General features: G+C 39.4%; 1 protein-coding gene across 1 annotated transcript in view; it reads left to right on the forward strand.

Moving 5' to 3' along the window:
- The window catches only part of ELAVL1 (ELAV like RNA binding protein 1), a 111,121-nt gene extending 94,701 nt beyond the window's left edge, over positions 1–16,420 (forward strand). The window contains exon 6 of the mRNA XM_073324407.2: positions 4,392–16,420. Coding sequence (XP_073180508.1) covers positions 4,392–4,716 — 325 coding nt within the window. The 3' untranslated portion in view covers positions 4,717–16,420. The remainder of the gene's footprint in view (positions 1–4,391) is intronic.
- Positions 16,421–18,203: the final 1,783 nt, after the last annotated feature.

Here is an 18,203-nt window from a genome sequence, read left to right on the forward strand (position 1 = left end):
TAGTAAGCAGGATATTTTTCTGCCAGTCTTTTATTCTAACCCACATGCAAATAGGGATGAACAGAGACTCCACTCACTGGATGTGAGATGTGCGCAAGCGTTTTTCATAGAAAGGACTAAACCCTTTAGGAAGTCCACAAAGCTGTTTGTAGCCATCGCAGACAGAATGAAAGGCCATCCAGTCTTGGCCCAGAGAATATCGTGGATCACTTCCTGTATCCACACATGCTATGACCTGGCGAAGGTCCCAATCCTCAGTTGACAGCCAATTCTTCAAGAACTCGGGCATCATCTACTGTGTTTGATGCAGGTTCCAATTATCTGTAGAGCAGTGACATGTGGTCAGTCCATGCGTTTGCATCACACTACATCATCATATAGCAACCTAGAGATGGTGCAGGCTTTGGCTGAGCGGTGCTACAATCAGCATGCCAACCAACTCTGATCCCTCCACCTGCACAACTGCTTGGGAGTCACCTACATTGGAATGAATGTCAGCAAGCACTCAAAGAAAAAACAGTTACTAACCTCCTGTAACTGTTGTTCTTCAAGATGTTTCTCATGTCCATTCCAAAATCACCCCACCTTCCCCTCTGTTGGAGTTGGCCAGCAAGAAGGAACTGAAGGGGTGGCGGGGCCCTATATACTGGTGCTATGGGGGGGCACTAGAGCTGACCCAACAGATATCACCGAGGGGAAAAACGTTCTGGCAGCAGTGCTTGTGGCGAGTGCACACCTACATTGGAATGAACATGAGCAACACATCTCGAAGAACAACAGTTATGCGAGGTTAGTAACTATTTTTTACTGTGGATGCATCTTGCATGGAATGGAGAGCCCACAGAGAAGAGCTTCACTTCAACAGAACTTGGTCTGTCTAGGCCAGTGGTTCTCAAACTTACTTGATCAGCTCCCGTCCCCGTCTTTGTCGGTAGTCGTTTAGGCCCCTCCCCTCCCCCACAAGTACAAATACCGCAACCCAGCTCTGAAGGCAGAGCGGAGAGCAGCGGCTGCTGGCCAGGCACCCAGCTCTGAAGGCAGCGCCACGCCAGCATCAGCACAAAAGTAAGGCTGGCAATGTGAAAAGTGATATTTGTCAATATCACTTTTCACAGCAGACTTAGTGCCCCATTGTCACCCTTACTTCTGCGCGGCTGCTGCTGCCACCTTAGGCTCTCAGCTGGAGCCCCACCACCTTCAGGTGAGAGATTGGGGGCAGGAGGAGAGAGCCATAGCCTGGGCTACTTCCTGGTGAGGGACTGAGGGGGGCGGGGAAAAGGAGAGCCCTATTAGCCCCTTTGCTGTCCCATTTCCCCATCTCCCGGGAGCATACAGCCCTTCTGCACAAACCCCAGCCATCCTGGGGCCGACCGAGAGCTCTACAAAAATCAGAAAAAACACACAGCTCGTGCCTCCCTTGGGAGGCCCTCCCCATAGTTTGAGAACTGCTGTTCTAGGCAAAGCAATAGCACATTGTTACTGAATGCTCTTATTTCACTTGGTACTGCTCTCTGACCCATCGTTCACTGTTTCAGGCTGGAAAGCCTGCAACATGAAGGTTTTGTCAACACCCATCTGGTAAAGGATGGACTGTCCTCCCTACCCATGGCTAGAATCTAATTGTAACCACTCAGAAGAAAAGATCTGGACGTTGGAGACATCTCAATAAAAACCTCTGCTCAGTGTGCAGATGAGGTCAAAACAAACTAGTCATTAAATTATGATAAAAGAATAGAGTGATTTTGAAACCATCGTATCATCATTATGTAAACTGAGGGAACACTCTCACATTGAATGCTATATACAGTTCTGGTCATGTCATCCCAAAAAAGATGCAACTAGAATAGGAGGATCTAGGGAAGGACAAGTAAAATGTTTGCAAGTATGAAAGGATTTTGGTGTTGAAAAGATTAGATCTCTAGTTTAGAAACAAGACTGAGAGGACATGACAGAGGTATGTAAAATAATGAATGGTATAGAGAAGGTAAGTGAAGCTTTAATATTTATCCTGCCTCATAATATTAGAACAAGAGAGCAACCAGGAAAATTAAAAGCCAGCGAATTTAACACTGATAAAAAGAAATACTTGTTTGTACACTGGTGGAAGTCTTGGCCACAGAATATTAAAGCTGTGAGCTTAGCAGGTCACTGTATGCTCGAAAGCTTCTCTCTCTCACCAGCAGAAGTTGCTCCAGTAAAAGATATTCCCTTCCCTACATTGTTTCTATAATATCCTGGGACCAACACGGCTACAACAACACTGCATAGCCTTTGTTTGGCAATGTGTCTGTTTATACTCTCTTGTGGTTTTGGGTGCATCGTATCCCACTCTGCTTTTTCTTAATTTTAAACATGTTGTCCATGTTTGTTTACAGAAAATGCTTGTTGCAGTTCTCTTGGTAGTTTCCTTTAGTAACATCTCTGTAGCTTTTTAGTCTCAAGAGTGAGGAATCTGAGCTGGGTGTTGTTGCGTATATACACATTAGCCTATCCACCCTGTTCACCACTGGAAGTTGGTTTTTCTCCTCTTTAGAGTATTTTCACTTGTTGCCATGACCATAACCAATGGTTAGAATGCTGGGTGAGGGTTGGAGGCATCTGAGTTTGACAGCAAGGGGTGCAATAAAGCACTGACTGCAGGAACCCAAGATTGTGTATCTTCAAAGAATGATTTATAGGAAAATAGGCTTCTCCTTCCAAGTAAGACTTGGATAAACAAATGAAATCTCAAGGTTCTCATTCGAAGAACCAGAAACGTAACACACACACGAAAACAAAAACTATTTTATTTTTTTAAAGTGAGAACTGCTTGATGGGATATAAGATGATAGTCATCAGATCACTTGGATCTGCTCAGTAAAGAATTGTACAAGAAGTGCAATTTTTGTATATCAGAGAGTTTGTTTTGGGCACTTAATGTGTGGACTACCAATGTACAGAAGCCTTGCATGCTTCAGCGTGCTTTTAGTAGGTTAACAACTTTCTCAGCTATAGCATAATACTACACAGTAGTTCTGGAGTCACATGGAACCGCAAATTTAGATTGTTAAATATATAAGTGCATGGGATCACAGTTAAAATTGTGCCTTTGGCCTTAACTTTGACACTTGCTGATTTTTTTTGAGTGCTTAACTGTGCAACCCTAATGCTTCATTAAAATAATTTTATTGATTTAATTTCCTAGGTAGTCAGAATAGAAGTGGGGGATGAAATAGCTAAAGGTGTGGGATGTTGGTTGGGGAGGGAAAGAAAAAAGCAAAACAGAAAAGAGCAAAGGTTCAGAAATTCTGAGATGCCTCTGGCTCATTGTGCAGGAGGAGTCAAGACCGGATTCTGGGGGAGAGAAAGAAGGGGAGAAATGTATATTGGGGGTGAGGAAGGACAGGCATATTGGGTCTGGTTCTCATGTGTGTGTAAATCAGGAGTCCACTCCAGTGAAGTCACTGGAGTTTTACTCGTGTAAAATGGGTGTAAATGAAAGTAGACTCAACCCTATTGGATTTACATTTTAAAAAAGAAGTACTATTTTTAAATTATACATTCATAGATAATCTATATTTGGCAGAAGAAACTTTACAATCAATATTTAAAAACAGAAGTGGCTATTTAATAAATTAGAAATGATTAGTTACTGGAAATAAACATGATCAGTTATGCAAATGTGTTACCAAAATTAAATCAGAATACACTGGAAGTGACATTAACGGTGTACCTAGGAATTGGGGCTTATTCCAGCTAATGTGCACTTTCTAGGGAAACTCTAGTAGTTCCCTGCCTACTGTGGTAGGGACTACGAGGTGTCTGCCTGTCGTCAGTTTTGCAGCCAGTTGGGAGCAGGAGTGTTTCGCTGCTGCTTTATGGTGGAGAAGGGTTCAAGCTGTGTTTGCTGCCACAGAAACCCCTTTGATTGGCGAGACCCCGAGACACTGCTGTAAAGGCAGGATCAGCTCTAGGAGGGAATTGGGCACAAGCCCCTTGTAGACAAAGATAAGTTGATTTAAGGCTGGTTGGGGCGTAGGGGAGGGATTCTTGGCCTATTTTTAAGCACTGAGTAGTTCCATATTGCTGCCCTAAGTCATCCCTAATAGTGTATGTGAGTATCTAAACCAGCCTTGTATATCCTGTTTGATTGTCACATCACCAGGCAACTCTTTCATTGCCTATCTGTTCTTATGTAGTTACCCATTAATGTAGACACATTGCTGAATTTAACTCTTCTCTCGATCAGCTGCCAGTTTGATTGTCCTATGATAAATGGGGAAGGTGAAACATTTCACTCTGACTAGAAGTTTTGATGCTTATATAGAAAATATTCAGTTGCTTCCCTTTCAAGTTAATTTGCTTGATTGTATTGAACTTTTACATGAAATATTGTGCTTTTTATTTGCTAGGTTCTCTCCTATGGGTGTAGATCACATGAGTGGGCTTTCTGGTGTAAATGTTCCAGGAAACGCATCTTCTGGCTGGTGTATCTTCATCTACAACCTTGGTCAAGATGCTGATGAGGGAATCCTCTGGCAGATGTTTGGCCCCTTTGGTGCGGTTACCAATGTGAAAGTTATTCGAGATTTCAACACCAACAAGTGCAAAGGTTTTGGTTTTGTGACCATGACAAACTATGAAGAAGCTGCAATGGCCATAGCAAGTCTTAATGGCTACCGCCTGGGGGACAAAATCTTACAGGTTTCCTTCAAAACCAACAAGTCCCACAAATAACTTGCTCGTGCTTTTTGTATGGAATAGATAATTGAGTGACAGAAGTTAAAACATTTTTGTTAGTGTAAAACTCATTTTGCGCCAATTTTCACAAGTGTTTGTCTTAGTCTAAATGAGAAGTGAAAAAGGTTTTTATACTCTGGGATGCAACTGACATGTTCAAATGTTTGAAATCCCACAATGTTAGACCAATTTTAAGTTCCTTTAAGTTATTTCATTAAAAATATATATTAAAAAAACCATAAAATCTTAAGTAGATTGCATTAACTAGACCCTCTGGATGGTGGTAAAATTGGAGCATGCTTTCACTTATGAGACTAACATTTGTTCTATTGAACATTGTCTGCAAAAACTGGAACTTTTTTTAATTTTTTTTTTTTTTTTTATTTTAAACTATCAAGTGGACACTGTTAGTGTGGTCCTCCCCTCAGTCCCCAATAGCCTGGTAAAAAAGTTGAGAAATACTGATGTTGGCAGTACATTGCTTTTTAAAGTGATTTTCATTGCTACATCTAGTTGGGGATTAGACTTCATAACATGCAGGTCTTGTAAGTAGTAGCATGCCAGCATAACTTTTAACACCATTGATGAGGTAAGTTGCGCACTGAACAGTGGCCAAGTTGTCAAATCGAAAGGTTTTACAAAAAATTTTAAGCCCAGTTTTTCATAGGAATGGACCAAAGAGTTTCAGAGAAACTCGGAAGATTTCAGAGTCAAAACAAAACTCCAAAAACAGTGTGAATATGTTTTTTACTTTATCAAACTGAATTTCTTCTGTCCAAATATTTAATGCATGATGCACTACTTACTGGTACATTGTAATGCAGCAAGATAATTATTCAGTTTCAAAGATCATTATAGTTTGAATTCCTAAGGGTAGTTCCATTTTGTAAAAACAGTTATAAACATTTGAGCATTGTATTTCTCGCATCCCTTCTAACGAGTGCTAGATTTTTCTATTTTAATAGGATTTTGTTTTGACAACTAGCTTTACTTATTGAACACTCAGCAGAAAAGTACTTACTACTTGCAAGTTAGATATTAACAAAAAACTGATTTGTAGATTTAAAGATTAATCCCCCAAGTTTTCTGCAGACTGCCTTGAAACTTTGAGTTGTTCTGTTTGTTAATTTTCTTTTGCTTTTTTGTGTTTTTTGTTTGTTTGTTTTTACTTTTGCATTTAAGACCATTAAATTTGATTTTGTTTTGCTCGAATTTTGTTTTGTTTTTTATTTTATATTATTTTTTTTGCCAAGTATTGCACAAAGTGTCCAATATTAAGAGTATTGCTTTAAAGTACTACAAGTCTTCATTAAAATTAAAATCCATTAATCTGTCCTTTTGACAGATCAGTAGGAGAAAATATTTGTGTGAAAACAAAAGCATTACAATAAATGTGTCACATAGAAAGTATGTGCCAGACACTGAGTTAAACACACATATGTTGCTTTGTAGACAGACTGAACAATATTTCTTTTATTAAAAATGTGCTATGTAAGGCATGTAGGTACATAGTTAGTGAGCATGAGTAGGGACTTCACCTGACAAACTATTGCAAGAATATTATCTGTGTTCTGTCACCAGAGTTCAGAGGAAATGCAGAAATTGGGACAACTTGTCAGCAATTCTCTTTTGAGTGAACCTGTGCCAATCCCAAAGAGCTAATGAGTAGTCATTTCAGATTCTGGAGGCAGTCCCATGCAGAATTGTTTTTGTTTGTATGGTGCCCAAACATTGGCTCTTTAAGATCCTATCTTGCATCACAACTATGATTTCTCTTTTTTCAACATCAGGGCCTTCAGTCCTGTGCTGGCGCTGGAATTCTGTGCTCTCCTTTCCTATACTTCATTGTTTGGTTCTTTACTCATTCTTCAGTCAGCTGTTGGCCTTTCCTTTAATCTGCAGCATGCACTATTTGCTGTCAGCAGCCGGTCATTTACTGCCCTAATGATTGGCTGTTTGTGGTTGTACACAGCCTCTCTCTGCTGGCTTCAGGAGAGCCCAGCAAGAGCAGAGCTCTTTTCCAAGAGCTCTAGCAATGTTGAGTGAGCTGCCTTAGCTCTAGTGCAGTATATTAAAGTGCTTTCTGCTGCCTAATGTGTGCTATCTTTCCATTTTTGCCATTCCCATTTATTCCATGCCCCAAACCTTTGAGAAGCACAGTCAGCATCAGACAGTTGTAGGATAATGTCCTCCAAAACCAGCAGCTGCCACCAGGTAAAAGGTAAACAGTGGGCCCTCTATGAGCTCCTCCTTGGGCAGGCTGCTATTTCCAGTGTTTCCTCTCCATCACTCGTGTTTCCTTCCAATGAGTCCTTCTTTTCCTGTATCCTGTGGCGAGATACTAGTTTTGGGGGGTTCAGCAGCTGTATCAGGATTACTTTACACCTATCTCCATGTTAAATCTGAAGTTCTTATTTAAATAAGTCCTCTCACTGTGTCCCATCAACTCTTTTACCAGCCCTAGACTCCTCCACGAGAGTGCAGTTTTTAAAGATCCAAGAACCTTCCTTGTAATTCCCTTCATCTCATGGCTCACTAAGAAACATTTTAGTGGGAGCAGGGCTGCTGCTGTAAAGGGCATGGTAGATAGTTGCACAGACCAGTCTTTAAAATGAGATTGATGCCTTTGTGGTATTAAATCATTAAAACTGCATTGGCCCATGCAGCCACATCAAAAGCTTCACTGTTGTGAGCTTGCCAAACCTTGCTCTTAAAACAGAGTAATGGCAACTCTTTGCACTATCCTCGAATACTTTGACATCGCTCTCCTTCGTTGGCTGCTTTGATGTTTTCCTTCCCATACACCTCTGCTCAGTAAGACTGAGACACAACGTCCTGGTTTCACACTTGGGGATGCAGACTCTCTGTTTCTAGAACGCATCTGGTCCAAGTTTCCTTTAGCAATTTTGGGGGGAACCCTTAATCTGTCAATGAGGCCATTCACCTGAGCAAACTACCATTCACCTAGGCAGGAGCAAATCAGGAAGAGGTACATTCATTTAATTTTTCTGGGGATAATGCGAGACAGATAAAGCTACAAATCTCCCTTTCAGTCCTCCAAGTCTATAGGCCACTTTATATCTAGCGAGAGACTGTTCTCAAAGTCCTTTTTTGTCGCTGTCCGTAACAACTCCAATCTGACTCCCCAGGTGGAGAGAAATTGAGGCATGTGTTCACATTACTTTTTGATAACTAACCGGATGGCTAGTTCTGACCCATACCAGACCTGCTTTCTCTCAGTCCCTCTGTTTCCATCCTGAATCCTGCACTCTTAACACTCTCCATTCTAATAAGGTAAATCAATGATTTCTTCTGCTTGGTGGTTTAGAAGTGTGCATGCCTTGGTGTGCCCAGTCATCCAGCCTACCACACGCTTCCATTTCTACCTGGACCAACCACTTCCAGCATTGCAGTTGTACTTTTTGGCCTCTTATCCCTCAGGGAGTGTACAAAAATCATAACCGTCATCATACCCATCCCTAAGACAGAGGGCATCCACAGATTTCATTATTTGGATGACCAAGTAATGCAGATACCTTTCAGATGGCACATCTATGTTTCCATTTGCTTTTGTCTGTTTTCCGTGATTCTGGCTTCATGAACTTCCCTATTCCTTCTCAAAATCTTGTTAATGTAGGGGCCTGTTTTCACACCAGAGGCATGATACATTTCTCATCAGACACAGAAGGCAAGTAAGATAAAGGAAACTGTCAGGTCGTGCCTGCTGAACCAATTTATCCTGATCAGTCTCTATAGCAGGCAAACTACAATGAGTAGCACTACATATAAGAATTCTTCTGGCCTTCGTTCTCTCTGAGATAGTTGGAAAGACTCCCTGGGATCCTTAATGTACTTTTTCTCCAGGTCCAGACATCACTCCAGTGGTGTTACATAAGAAATCCCTATTAAAGGGCAATGTGCTATTAGAGTAATCTGTTTCCAGGATAATTCTGTCACCAGATTTACAAGGTTTCAAAGGATGGAGTGTGCACTTGGGTCACAGACTGTGTCAAGGGTTCTAGTTCAAAGAAGCTAAGAATCTAAATTCCATGGAACAAAGGACAATAGGTCTGGAGGGCACAGGGTTTTCTTCATTACCTCTACTCACCAGCCATTCTGATTGAATGTGAAAACAGAATCTTTGCAGTTTATATAATCTCCAAAAATGAGCCCATTTTTAATTCATATCCACCTATGTTCAAGGCAACCTGCATACTCAAAGGGACTGACAAGTGAGAACATCAATAGAACAAATCAGTGATACTACAGACCTTTTTTATGTGGGTCTACCCACAAGTGGATCTGTTTGCTTCATTTAACAATATTCAGCTACCTCCATTCTTCCCCAAACACAGAGGTTCCTGGGTTTTGGAAGGTGGATTCCTTTTCCTATTGATCAAGCACAGTTGTTTGCCTTTGCTCCTGTAACACTCTTTTGACTGTTTGGATACTGACAAGGATGATCCTTCAGAACCTTGGGTACTCATCTCAGCTGATAGAAATCGTACAGAGGGCATGGAAGACCTTCCCTCAGAGTTGGATGACTGATCTTGCTGTTTGCATTAATGCTCTTTCATAGATGTGTACACTTCTCTTCATGCCACTCTGTCCTTCATCCTGGAATTTCAGTTGGATGGGAACCTTTGCCGGTCTGGCATCATTCCTTCTGTTTACCTGTTCTTTGTATTTGTTCATCTTTCCAAGCATTTCTTGGGGCTTTTGCTCCAATCAGGCTCTTGTACGGCCAGAGTTTGGATACTAAACACATTGTCTGCATAGGGCTTCTTCCAGAATTTGATATGGGCCTGGCTACCTGGCAGTTCTTGCATGACTGGTGGAGTTTCACTCCAAGATGAGACAATTTTATAGGTAAGGCAAAACTATCCTAATTATAACCATGGAATGACTTCTAAAACTCCATTAAAATGTTCTGGGCTTTAGCTATTGTTAAGACATTTTTTAAAAGTATTAGATTAAATATTTTAATCTGGTAAAATTCAATGTTTTCAAAAGAATTCAAATGAATTGAAAAAGTATTCAGAAACTGGCTTTTCCCAGTCCATCTACTTATATTAATATAAGTAATATTTCTTAAACCCTCCAACAATTCACTTTTTGTTTGCTTCACAAGATCCCATTATGGATTGCATTCACCCTTGTGTACAAGGGTTAACAACAAGGCCCGTGTGCCACTTTAGCCTTCACTATAGGCTTGTGTTGGTCAGTAGCACAGGGAATTTCACTTTAAAAGCAAAAAATAAATACATAAAATTATAATGCTGCTATGTGCTTTTGTACAAGATGCAAAAATAAATACAACTCTTTCACATAAGCTGGCAGCAACAGAATAATACTGAGAATCATGAAAGCTATGAACTGAGATGAATTAAAGCAACTTCCCGTAGTGGTTTTTAGTCTGTTCCAAATATATTGACCCCTTGATTCTCCTATTTGCAAACTATTCCCATGCACTAAAGTAAGCAGGAGGGTATCTTTATCCTTGAAGCTGTTGCATCATAAGATTTTGGTTCATTTATGATCCTGTGCCCCCACTCTACTATGAGGTATGGACGGGGGTGGTACTGAGCCAAAACAGTCATGATGCCTCCTGCCCCTGAGCTTATGGCAACCCCTCCTCTTCAATTCTTTTGGTTTGGGACTGTGAAGAATTTCAAGATCATGCTGGGGATGGAAGGGGAAGAGTAGGAGGAATCATTCTCCAGGGCAATATCCCCTCAGTGGTGTATGTCTAAACTTTTTTCTTTCCCCTTGGTTGTTTTTGTTTTTTTTCAGCACATCTGCATCATGATAGTATCAGAAAACACACTGAAAATATTGAGGTATTCAAGTCCTTGGAATAGGATATGAATTTCTCACTGCAGTTAATTGTAGGTGGTCAGTGTATGGTCATTTACTTTATTGCAGGTGACCAAATGAGTTTGAATACCTTTACTCCAAAAGGTTTGTAAGTCAGCTGTTTTTAACATTGTTTTTATAGGAGCATGCAAAGTTGTAGCAATGTCATTTTTACAAAGCAATTCAAAGTTTTAGAATAAGATACTGTAGCTATTACTATAGAGACAGCTTTCAGCAATTGAATTAAGCCTCAACTAAAATGTCACTTTTTCGTAAAAATGAAATCCAGTCTTTGTGAATGCTAAATTTCAAATGTGAATATTTCCCAGCCTCCTTATAAGCAGTTACATAATTTTATGTTTAATGTTCTGGTTAGGCAATAAAATGGAGGTTCTTCAAAAATTTCAGAAAAGGGTCTCGGCTTCCATATATGCTAAACGGGAATGATTAAAGTTAAATATGTACAGTTTATAATTGAATAATATGTACTTCTAATTAATTTTATAAGGATGTCCCCAAATGTACTTGATTAGTTCTAACAAAAATTTGCTTATTGGAATTAGGACTTCTAAGAATTACCTGTAAAATGTTAGTTTGTGGAAACTTTTTTTTAAAAATGCACAACTTTTTAATGAAATATTGGTGATGATGTCATGGTTTTCTGTAATTCTCAAAAGTAAAACACAGAGCACCTTCCACATAGGGCTTTCTGTCATAATGCTACCTCTGAGATAAGGTTACCGAATTTTGACTTCCAAAATGGGAAGTTTGTATTGTTGTTGAACAAGCACCTTATTACACCATTTCAATTTTTGGGGGAGGGGGCTCCTAACAATTAGTTTTAGGGAGAAGGGACCAAATTCACGCCTACTATGGACAGGCACATCTCCTTTTAAGTCAGTGGAGTTGCATTCATTTAGTCAAGGACCGAATTTGTCACTTAGTGTGTACCACATTTTCTTTAATCTCTATATTTGTTGGCAGAAGAGTCTTCTGCCGTGCTGAAGGCAGGTTCCTGAACATTATGTCTGCACTTCCTGTTAATGCTGGGAAATCCCAGCACCGTAGGATTGATAGATCAATATATTGATCAAAAGGCTAAGCATTGTGATCTATAGTATATGCTACTGGGTTTCTGCTACATTATGAAAATACATGGATTTCAAAGAAAACACAATGACCCCACTTCCATTTTTAAGTTGAGGTACTTGTGTAATGCACAACTTAGTGTGTCCAAAGTATAACCAATAGAATTGAAAATTGAAGTTTAACTTCTCTCTAAATTTCTTGTCTTAGTTCTAATCAGGTACAGCATTATTTTTTCTGTACGGTTTTTTGTAGCATTCATATGTAGTAAAATATATTTAATAAAAAGTTAGGTGTATATTTTTCCCTGTGCATGATAAAAACACAATTGATGTTAAAGCTTTTATGATCTCTAAAACAGAACACAAAGCATCCAGTGAGTGGCTTTGCCTTTAAAACTTGTTGTTGCTTTGTTCAATCTTGCTGCAATTCTCTGTTGTATATCACACTTGGTAAACGATTTACAAGGACAATTTTAACTAGAAATATTTTTCTGTTGAGTGGAATTTTCAACACTAAATTCTTTTGTTGATGATGGAAATTCAGTAATAGTGGAACAGCCACCTGAAATCTTGAAATATTGTTACTATGTTCATATTTTAGAAATTTCATTCTCATATTAACTATTGTTTATTTTTAAACATTTTTAAACAACCTTTCAGTGATAAAGCTAAACTTTTTCACTTGGTCATTAAGAAGAAAATGACTTGAGACATTTGAAGCATCATAAGTTGGGATAAACCTTTATTTGACCAGTAAGTTTGAATAACATTGTACTTCTAGTCTATTTACTGATTTCATTTCCCTTAACTTATGTAACCTTTTGTTTATAAAGTAATCTGTTTGTGGGACAGAAGGCTTTATCAATTGTTTCCCATACTGTACACTATATCGTTAATCATTTTGTATATTAGTATGTTTTTAAGTTATTGATTTGTTTTATATCAAATAATTTATTTTTCAGGTACCATTTTTCATTTTAACTTTGTTTTTACATGGGTTTATTTAAAATAAAGTATGACACTGCTTTCCAAATGTCTAAAATGAAGTTGAATCCCATTGTGTTATTTTGAGAGTGTTTATGTAATTATTTTAGTAGTAGTTGCAGAAATGTGCAAAGTCCAACTTCTGTTTGCATTTTGATTCATATTCTTGGAAGTTCTTAGCAATGTTTTTTAAACAACAAAACAACTGAGTTTTGATATTCAAGAACATTGAATCTTTAAAGGACCTATGAAAGAAGAATCAATTTTCTGGAACCGTGTGAGTGGAGTTACCAGCATTCTGTTTTCTAAATGGTATTCTCAAAATTAATAAAAACAAAACACAAAAATGTTTTACTCCATTTTCAGAATTTTTAAAAATATTAAGTAAATTATCTGTAACAGGGTTTTTTGTTTTTTTACCACATGTTCATTACTATTTTTATTAAACCCTTGTTCAAAATGTTTTCATTATGTTATTAAGTGAACTGGAATGAAAACTAATGTATTTTCAAATATAAAATCACAATTAAGGCTTTTATGTAATATTTACTGAATTGTTCAAATACTTACCTGTTTTCTCCACAGGAATTGGATTATTGTTGTACACTGTACATTAATTTAATTTATTGGAATAGTGACATTTTTCAGAAGCATTTGAATTATGTTCATTCATGAAATGAGATAATCAGGGTTACCACAGTTTTTTGATTTTTAGTACTTGTAATGTTATCAACAGAGTGGGAATTAAAATAAGACACCTGGTTTACTTTTTACTTTTCAGGTAAAATGTTGTTGTTTTTCTACCAAATGATGGCGGTTACCTTGGCTGAAAGATTTTTATTTTAACCAGATCATAGTCTGAATTGCAAATCTAAGTTTGAAAATTTGAGGAGCTTTCTACCTGAAAATGAGAACCTTCCACCCCGTCTTCAAATCAGATGGGAAGGTGAAATGAACTTCAATTGATCCCTTTCCCTGCCTCACTTCTAAATGTTGCCTTTTCTATGAGGCAGTGGTAACATCTAGGTTTTACACACTCATGGCCTTTCTTTCCAAAGGGGTCACTTAATACAGTCTTCCCTGAAAGTTTTGTTTCACTGAGTAGACCAGTGTGTGTTCTTTTCAGATAAGTCACATCACCCTGCTTTCATTTTTTTCTCTGAACATACTGTGTGTTCAACTGGAACAGTCATTTTTTTATTACTTCACTGCCAGAAAGCCTTGCCCTTTGAAGTCAGCATCTGGTGAGATTTGGCATACATCTTAAGTTCACGTTGCTTTTCAGACAGAGAAATCATTGTTTTTGATTTTCTGAGACAAAATGTTTTCTTCTCTGAGACCTGTGCATTTGACATAGACTCTGAATCTCCATTGGCCTGCATCTTGTGTAATCATTTATCTCAGTGGAAAGTGGGTGTAAACACTGCTGCATCAGAATCTTACTGTTTTATACTTACTTTCTATTAATGACTATACAACGTGCAGGGACACAAAGAATCAGGCATGTTGCTTTTGATAATTTGGACCCGTTTGGAAGATGGATTTCAGAGTTGTTCCTGCCTATGATGGTGATCAGATTAGTGTGGCAAACTGTAGATCATGCTGAAATTAACTTTTTCACACTATGCTTATGAAAGCATTTTCTACTGACAACCAAAGAGTAACAAGATACTGAATACAACTTAAGTTATACAAAGACAACACTGGAAACAAATCTAAATCCCATTTATTGGGTGTAGTATATTTAAATGGGGTTTAGATCTTCCCTGAGCTCTAACCTGCTTAGAGCCTAAGCTAAGCTTCTTCTGTTTACTGCAACACATTGAACTAAGCTTGTAAAATGAACTGAGGAGGTAAACTCCACTTCCTCAGGTTGATTTTAACTGATGAGTTTTCTGCCCTTTTTTAATGGAAAAATTCATGGAGGACAGAGAGCTGATGACTTACCTTACTTGCGCGTTAGTTGCTAACACAAAACAGTTAAGCCAAGTATACCCCTCCTCACACAAATGGCAGCGTACTGCTGGACTCAAAGAAGAGACGACTTCTAGGCTAGATAAAGAGGCTAACTCCAAAATGGAGTTTCTCTTGATACAGGGTTCCCAGAAGAGGGAGACACTTGCCATGCTTCTCCTTTCTAGGTTCTTCAGAGCCTATGCCATCTGAGCTACTGCAGAGAATCAGCTGGGGTCATCTTCCATTAGATTCTAGCCCAGAGGACCCTAAGAGAACAGCATTAGAAGCTCCACTAATTTCCTACCCAATGCTACTTCAGAAACCAGCTGAGGAACATTTCCATCTGGTCCTGCCCACCTGATTGCTCTTGTCACCTTGCTCGTGTGTGTGTGTATAGATATATAAATATTTTCTTTGTTTTAAGGGAGGTAAATATTTTTGTTTTCTCAAGTCTCCTGGTGTCTTTTTTTTCCAAGTATTCACTTGGAATCCCATGCAGTAAGGTCTGCCTTAGAGAAGTTTCTTCTATTTTAAGAGATTTTTTTCCCCTCTCCAATTTCTTGACTTTAAGGAAGTACCTCTTTTCTTTTCTTGTAAACACCTTATCCTTTTATTATTTCGCTTCCAAAATCAGGCAGAAAGGGAACAAGTGTTGTGTTGTAGGATAACTTTTTCACATTTTCTTACTGTAAATACAAGTGAGTTGTTAATTTGAGGAGTAGATATGTTCTTTCTCTTCACTTCCCACTACAATTACCTTTTTCCTGTGCCTGGTTTAGAAGCTGTTAAATTAGCGTAACAGAAATCTGATTCCATTTCTTCACCACGCTCCTCTACTAACAGCTCATTGGAGAAGATTTTCTTTACAATAAAAACTCTTCAAACTAAACTTGACACATTTGAGTTAAAATTAGATTGTTTCAGTTAAAATGGAAAATTCAGAACAATATACTATGCAGGCAAAAAAGTAAAATCTGAGATAAGATTTTGGATTTCTACAGGAGCTCTAGCTGGAGCACTTTAATAAAGAGAATGTGCTGCTTCACCCTGAACTAGAATAATAGAAAACGTTATTGACTAATAAAAAAATAGGATTTGGGGCATTCCTCAGTCTATTGCTATTTATGTAGCTATCTGTTAATGTTTAATTTTTTTTAACTTCATTGAAGGACCTAGACAAATTGGAGGATTGGGCCAAAAGAAATCTGATGAGGTTCAATAAGGATAAGTGCAGGGTCCTGCACTTAGGACGGAAGAACCCAATGCACAGCTACAGACTAGGGACCGAATGGCTAGGCAGCAGTTCTGCGGAAAAGGACCTAGGGGTGACAGTGGACGAGAAGCTGGATATGAGTCAGCAGTGTGCCCTTGTTGCCAAGAAGGCCAATGGCATTTTGGGATGTATAAGTAGGGGCATAGCGAGCAGATCGAGGGACGTGATCGTTCCCCTCTATTCGACATTGGTGAGGCCTCATCTGGAGTACTGTGTCCAGTTTTGGGCCCCACACTTCAAGAAGGATGTGGATAAATTGGAGAGAGTCCAGCAAAGGGCAACAAAAATGATTAGGGGACTGGAACACATGAGTTATGAGGAGAGGCTGAGGGAGCTGGGATTGTTTAGCCTGCAGAAGAGAAGAATGTGGGGGGATTTGATAGCTGCTTTCAACTACCTGAAAGGGGGTTCCAAAGAGGATGGCTCTAGACTGTTCTCAATGGTAGCAGATGACAGAACGAGGAGTAATGGTCTCAAGTTGCAGTGGGGGAGGTTTAGATTGGATATTAGGAAAAACTTTTTCACTAAGAGGGTGGTGAAACACTGGAATGCGTTACCTAGGGAGGTGGTAGAATCTCCTTCCTTAGAGGTTTTTAAGGTCAGGCTTGACAAAGCCCTGGCTGGGATGATTTAACTGGGAATTGGTCCTGCTTTGAGCAGGGGGTTGGACTAGATGACCTTCTGGGGTCCCTTCCAACCCTGATATTCTATGATTCTATGATTGCAACTGATCCTCCTTTAAAACATATTGGAATAAGTTGTGGCCCCTGTTACAGCATCTGAATGCTCCTTAGGCATCATATAAAGACCATGAAGGGGCTGCAGGAATGCAGAAGAGAATTCTATTGGCACAGGAACCGTATAGGGCAAATAAAAGAAGCCCAAGGCTGCCCCCCCTTCCGAGGCCCTGGTATAGGGGTGATGTCGGGAGCCACGGAAAGAAAGCATGTGCTTGTAACACTCGCTACTCCAGAGATTGTGGGCTGCAGGTCAGCCCGGGTAAAACTGCTGTAAATTAGAGCAGCCTGTTTGGGCTACTCTAACTTCAGAGATAGTTCTGGTCTGCAGGTGCCCTGAATTCGAAAGTTCCCTGCTCAGCCTATCACTTTTTCTCCCAGACTGTTTGTTCTGTGCGGTATCTCTCAGGAGGCTCAGTCTAGGCTACCGCAGATGTACTGTATACCCTTAAAAAAATCCTATTTTATTTCTGTAGGTTCAGCTATTGTAGTCAGTCATTCTCACACCATAGCAGTGTTGGTTAATGAGCATGTCAAATGAGAATTGGCAGTGGGATAAAAAATTAATATTTAAAATCCCTCCTCTCCCTGCATTTGCTCTAAAATAACTACTAATTGGTGCAGAAAAATAACCTTTCTGTGAGTTTGCTTTAAAGGGACTCACTGGAAAGTGTCATTACTTTCTTGGGGCTTCCCTTTCATCCATGTCCTTGTCCCATAAAGGAAAGTGCTGTTGTTTCCTCAGGGAGTTGGCAGCCTTCAACGTAATTATTTTTGGCTCTTTTGGGCATCTTCTCCCTATCTTTGACCCTTTCTATTTTTACCAATGCTGCCTAGACCGTCTTAATTTTTTAATCCTTTCTTACCGCAGGAATGGATCAAGGAAGACAACCCAACAACTTCCAGAAGTACCATGAAGGTAATGGTGACCCTGACTGACCTCATCTGCCGTGGCACAGAACATAACTGACTGGGGTGCACCTTGTGCTCGAAGAATCCCAGAATGAGCATTCTGGCTGCCTGCATTAGCTTAACTAAGGTTGACTTATGGCTGGCCCAAATGAGCCTCAAGAGTTTCAAGTCCCAACCAGGTAGAGTTAAGGTTTAACCAAGATACTGAGGGTTTGTATTCATGACAACTGCTGTCATATGACTCCCTCCGTTGGTGTCCCTGAGTCATGTTGACCCTCAGTGCATCCACCAGCCACACAGGTAACTTAAGAAAATGGACTTCAGTTATGGCATCATCTACTAAATACCTCAGAGTCTACACCAAGCGGGCATCAGTCATCTCTTTATTCATGGCTATTGCTAAGCACTTCTGTATTCCCCTGTTGAGACCTCCAATTACTCTTCTTTGAATTATGTTTGATGTTACCTCAACATGGGGTTTCTCAAAGGCAACAGCAGGAGATATTGTCTGATCTGATCTCATGAGCATATGTTTTCAATTTTGTCTTGGGTTTTTACATACCCTCAATGCCTCAAAGCATCAAATTGTCATCTAGGCAGGTTGTAACCTTGAGTGCTATTGTGCTGCTGTCTTCTTTGATGTAGAAGCCTTTGATCTGGACTTCAGCACCCTCACTA

The sequence above is a fragment of the Lepidochelys kempii genome, chromosome 25 (genome assembly GCF_965140285.1).
Source record: "Lepidochelys kempii isolate rLepKem1 chromosome 25, rLepKem1.hap1, whole genome shotgun sequence".
Classification (NCBI taxonomy): Eukaryota; Metazoa; Chordata; order Testudines; family Cheloniidae; genus Lepidochelys; species Lepidochelys kempii.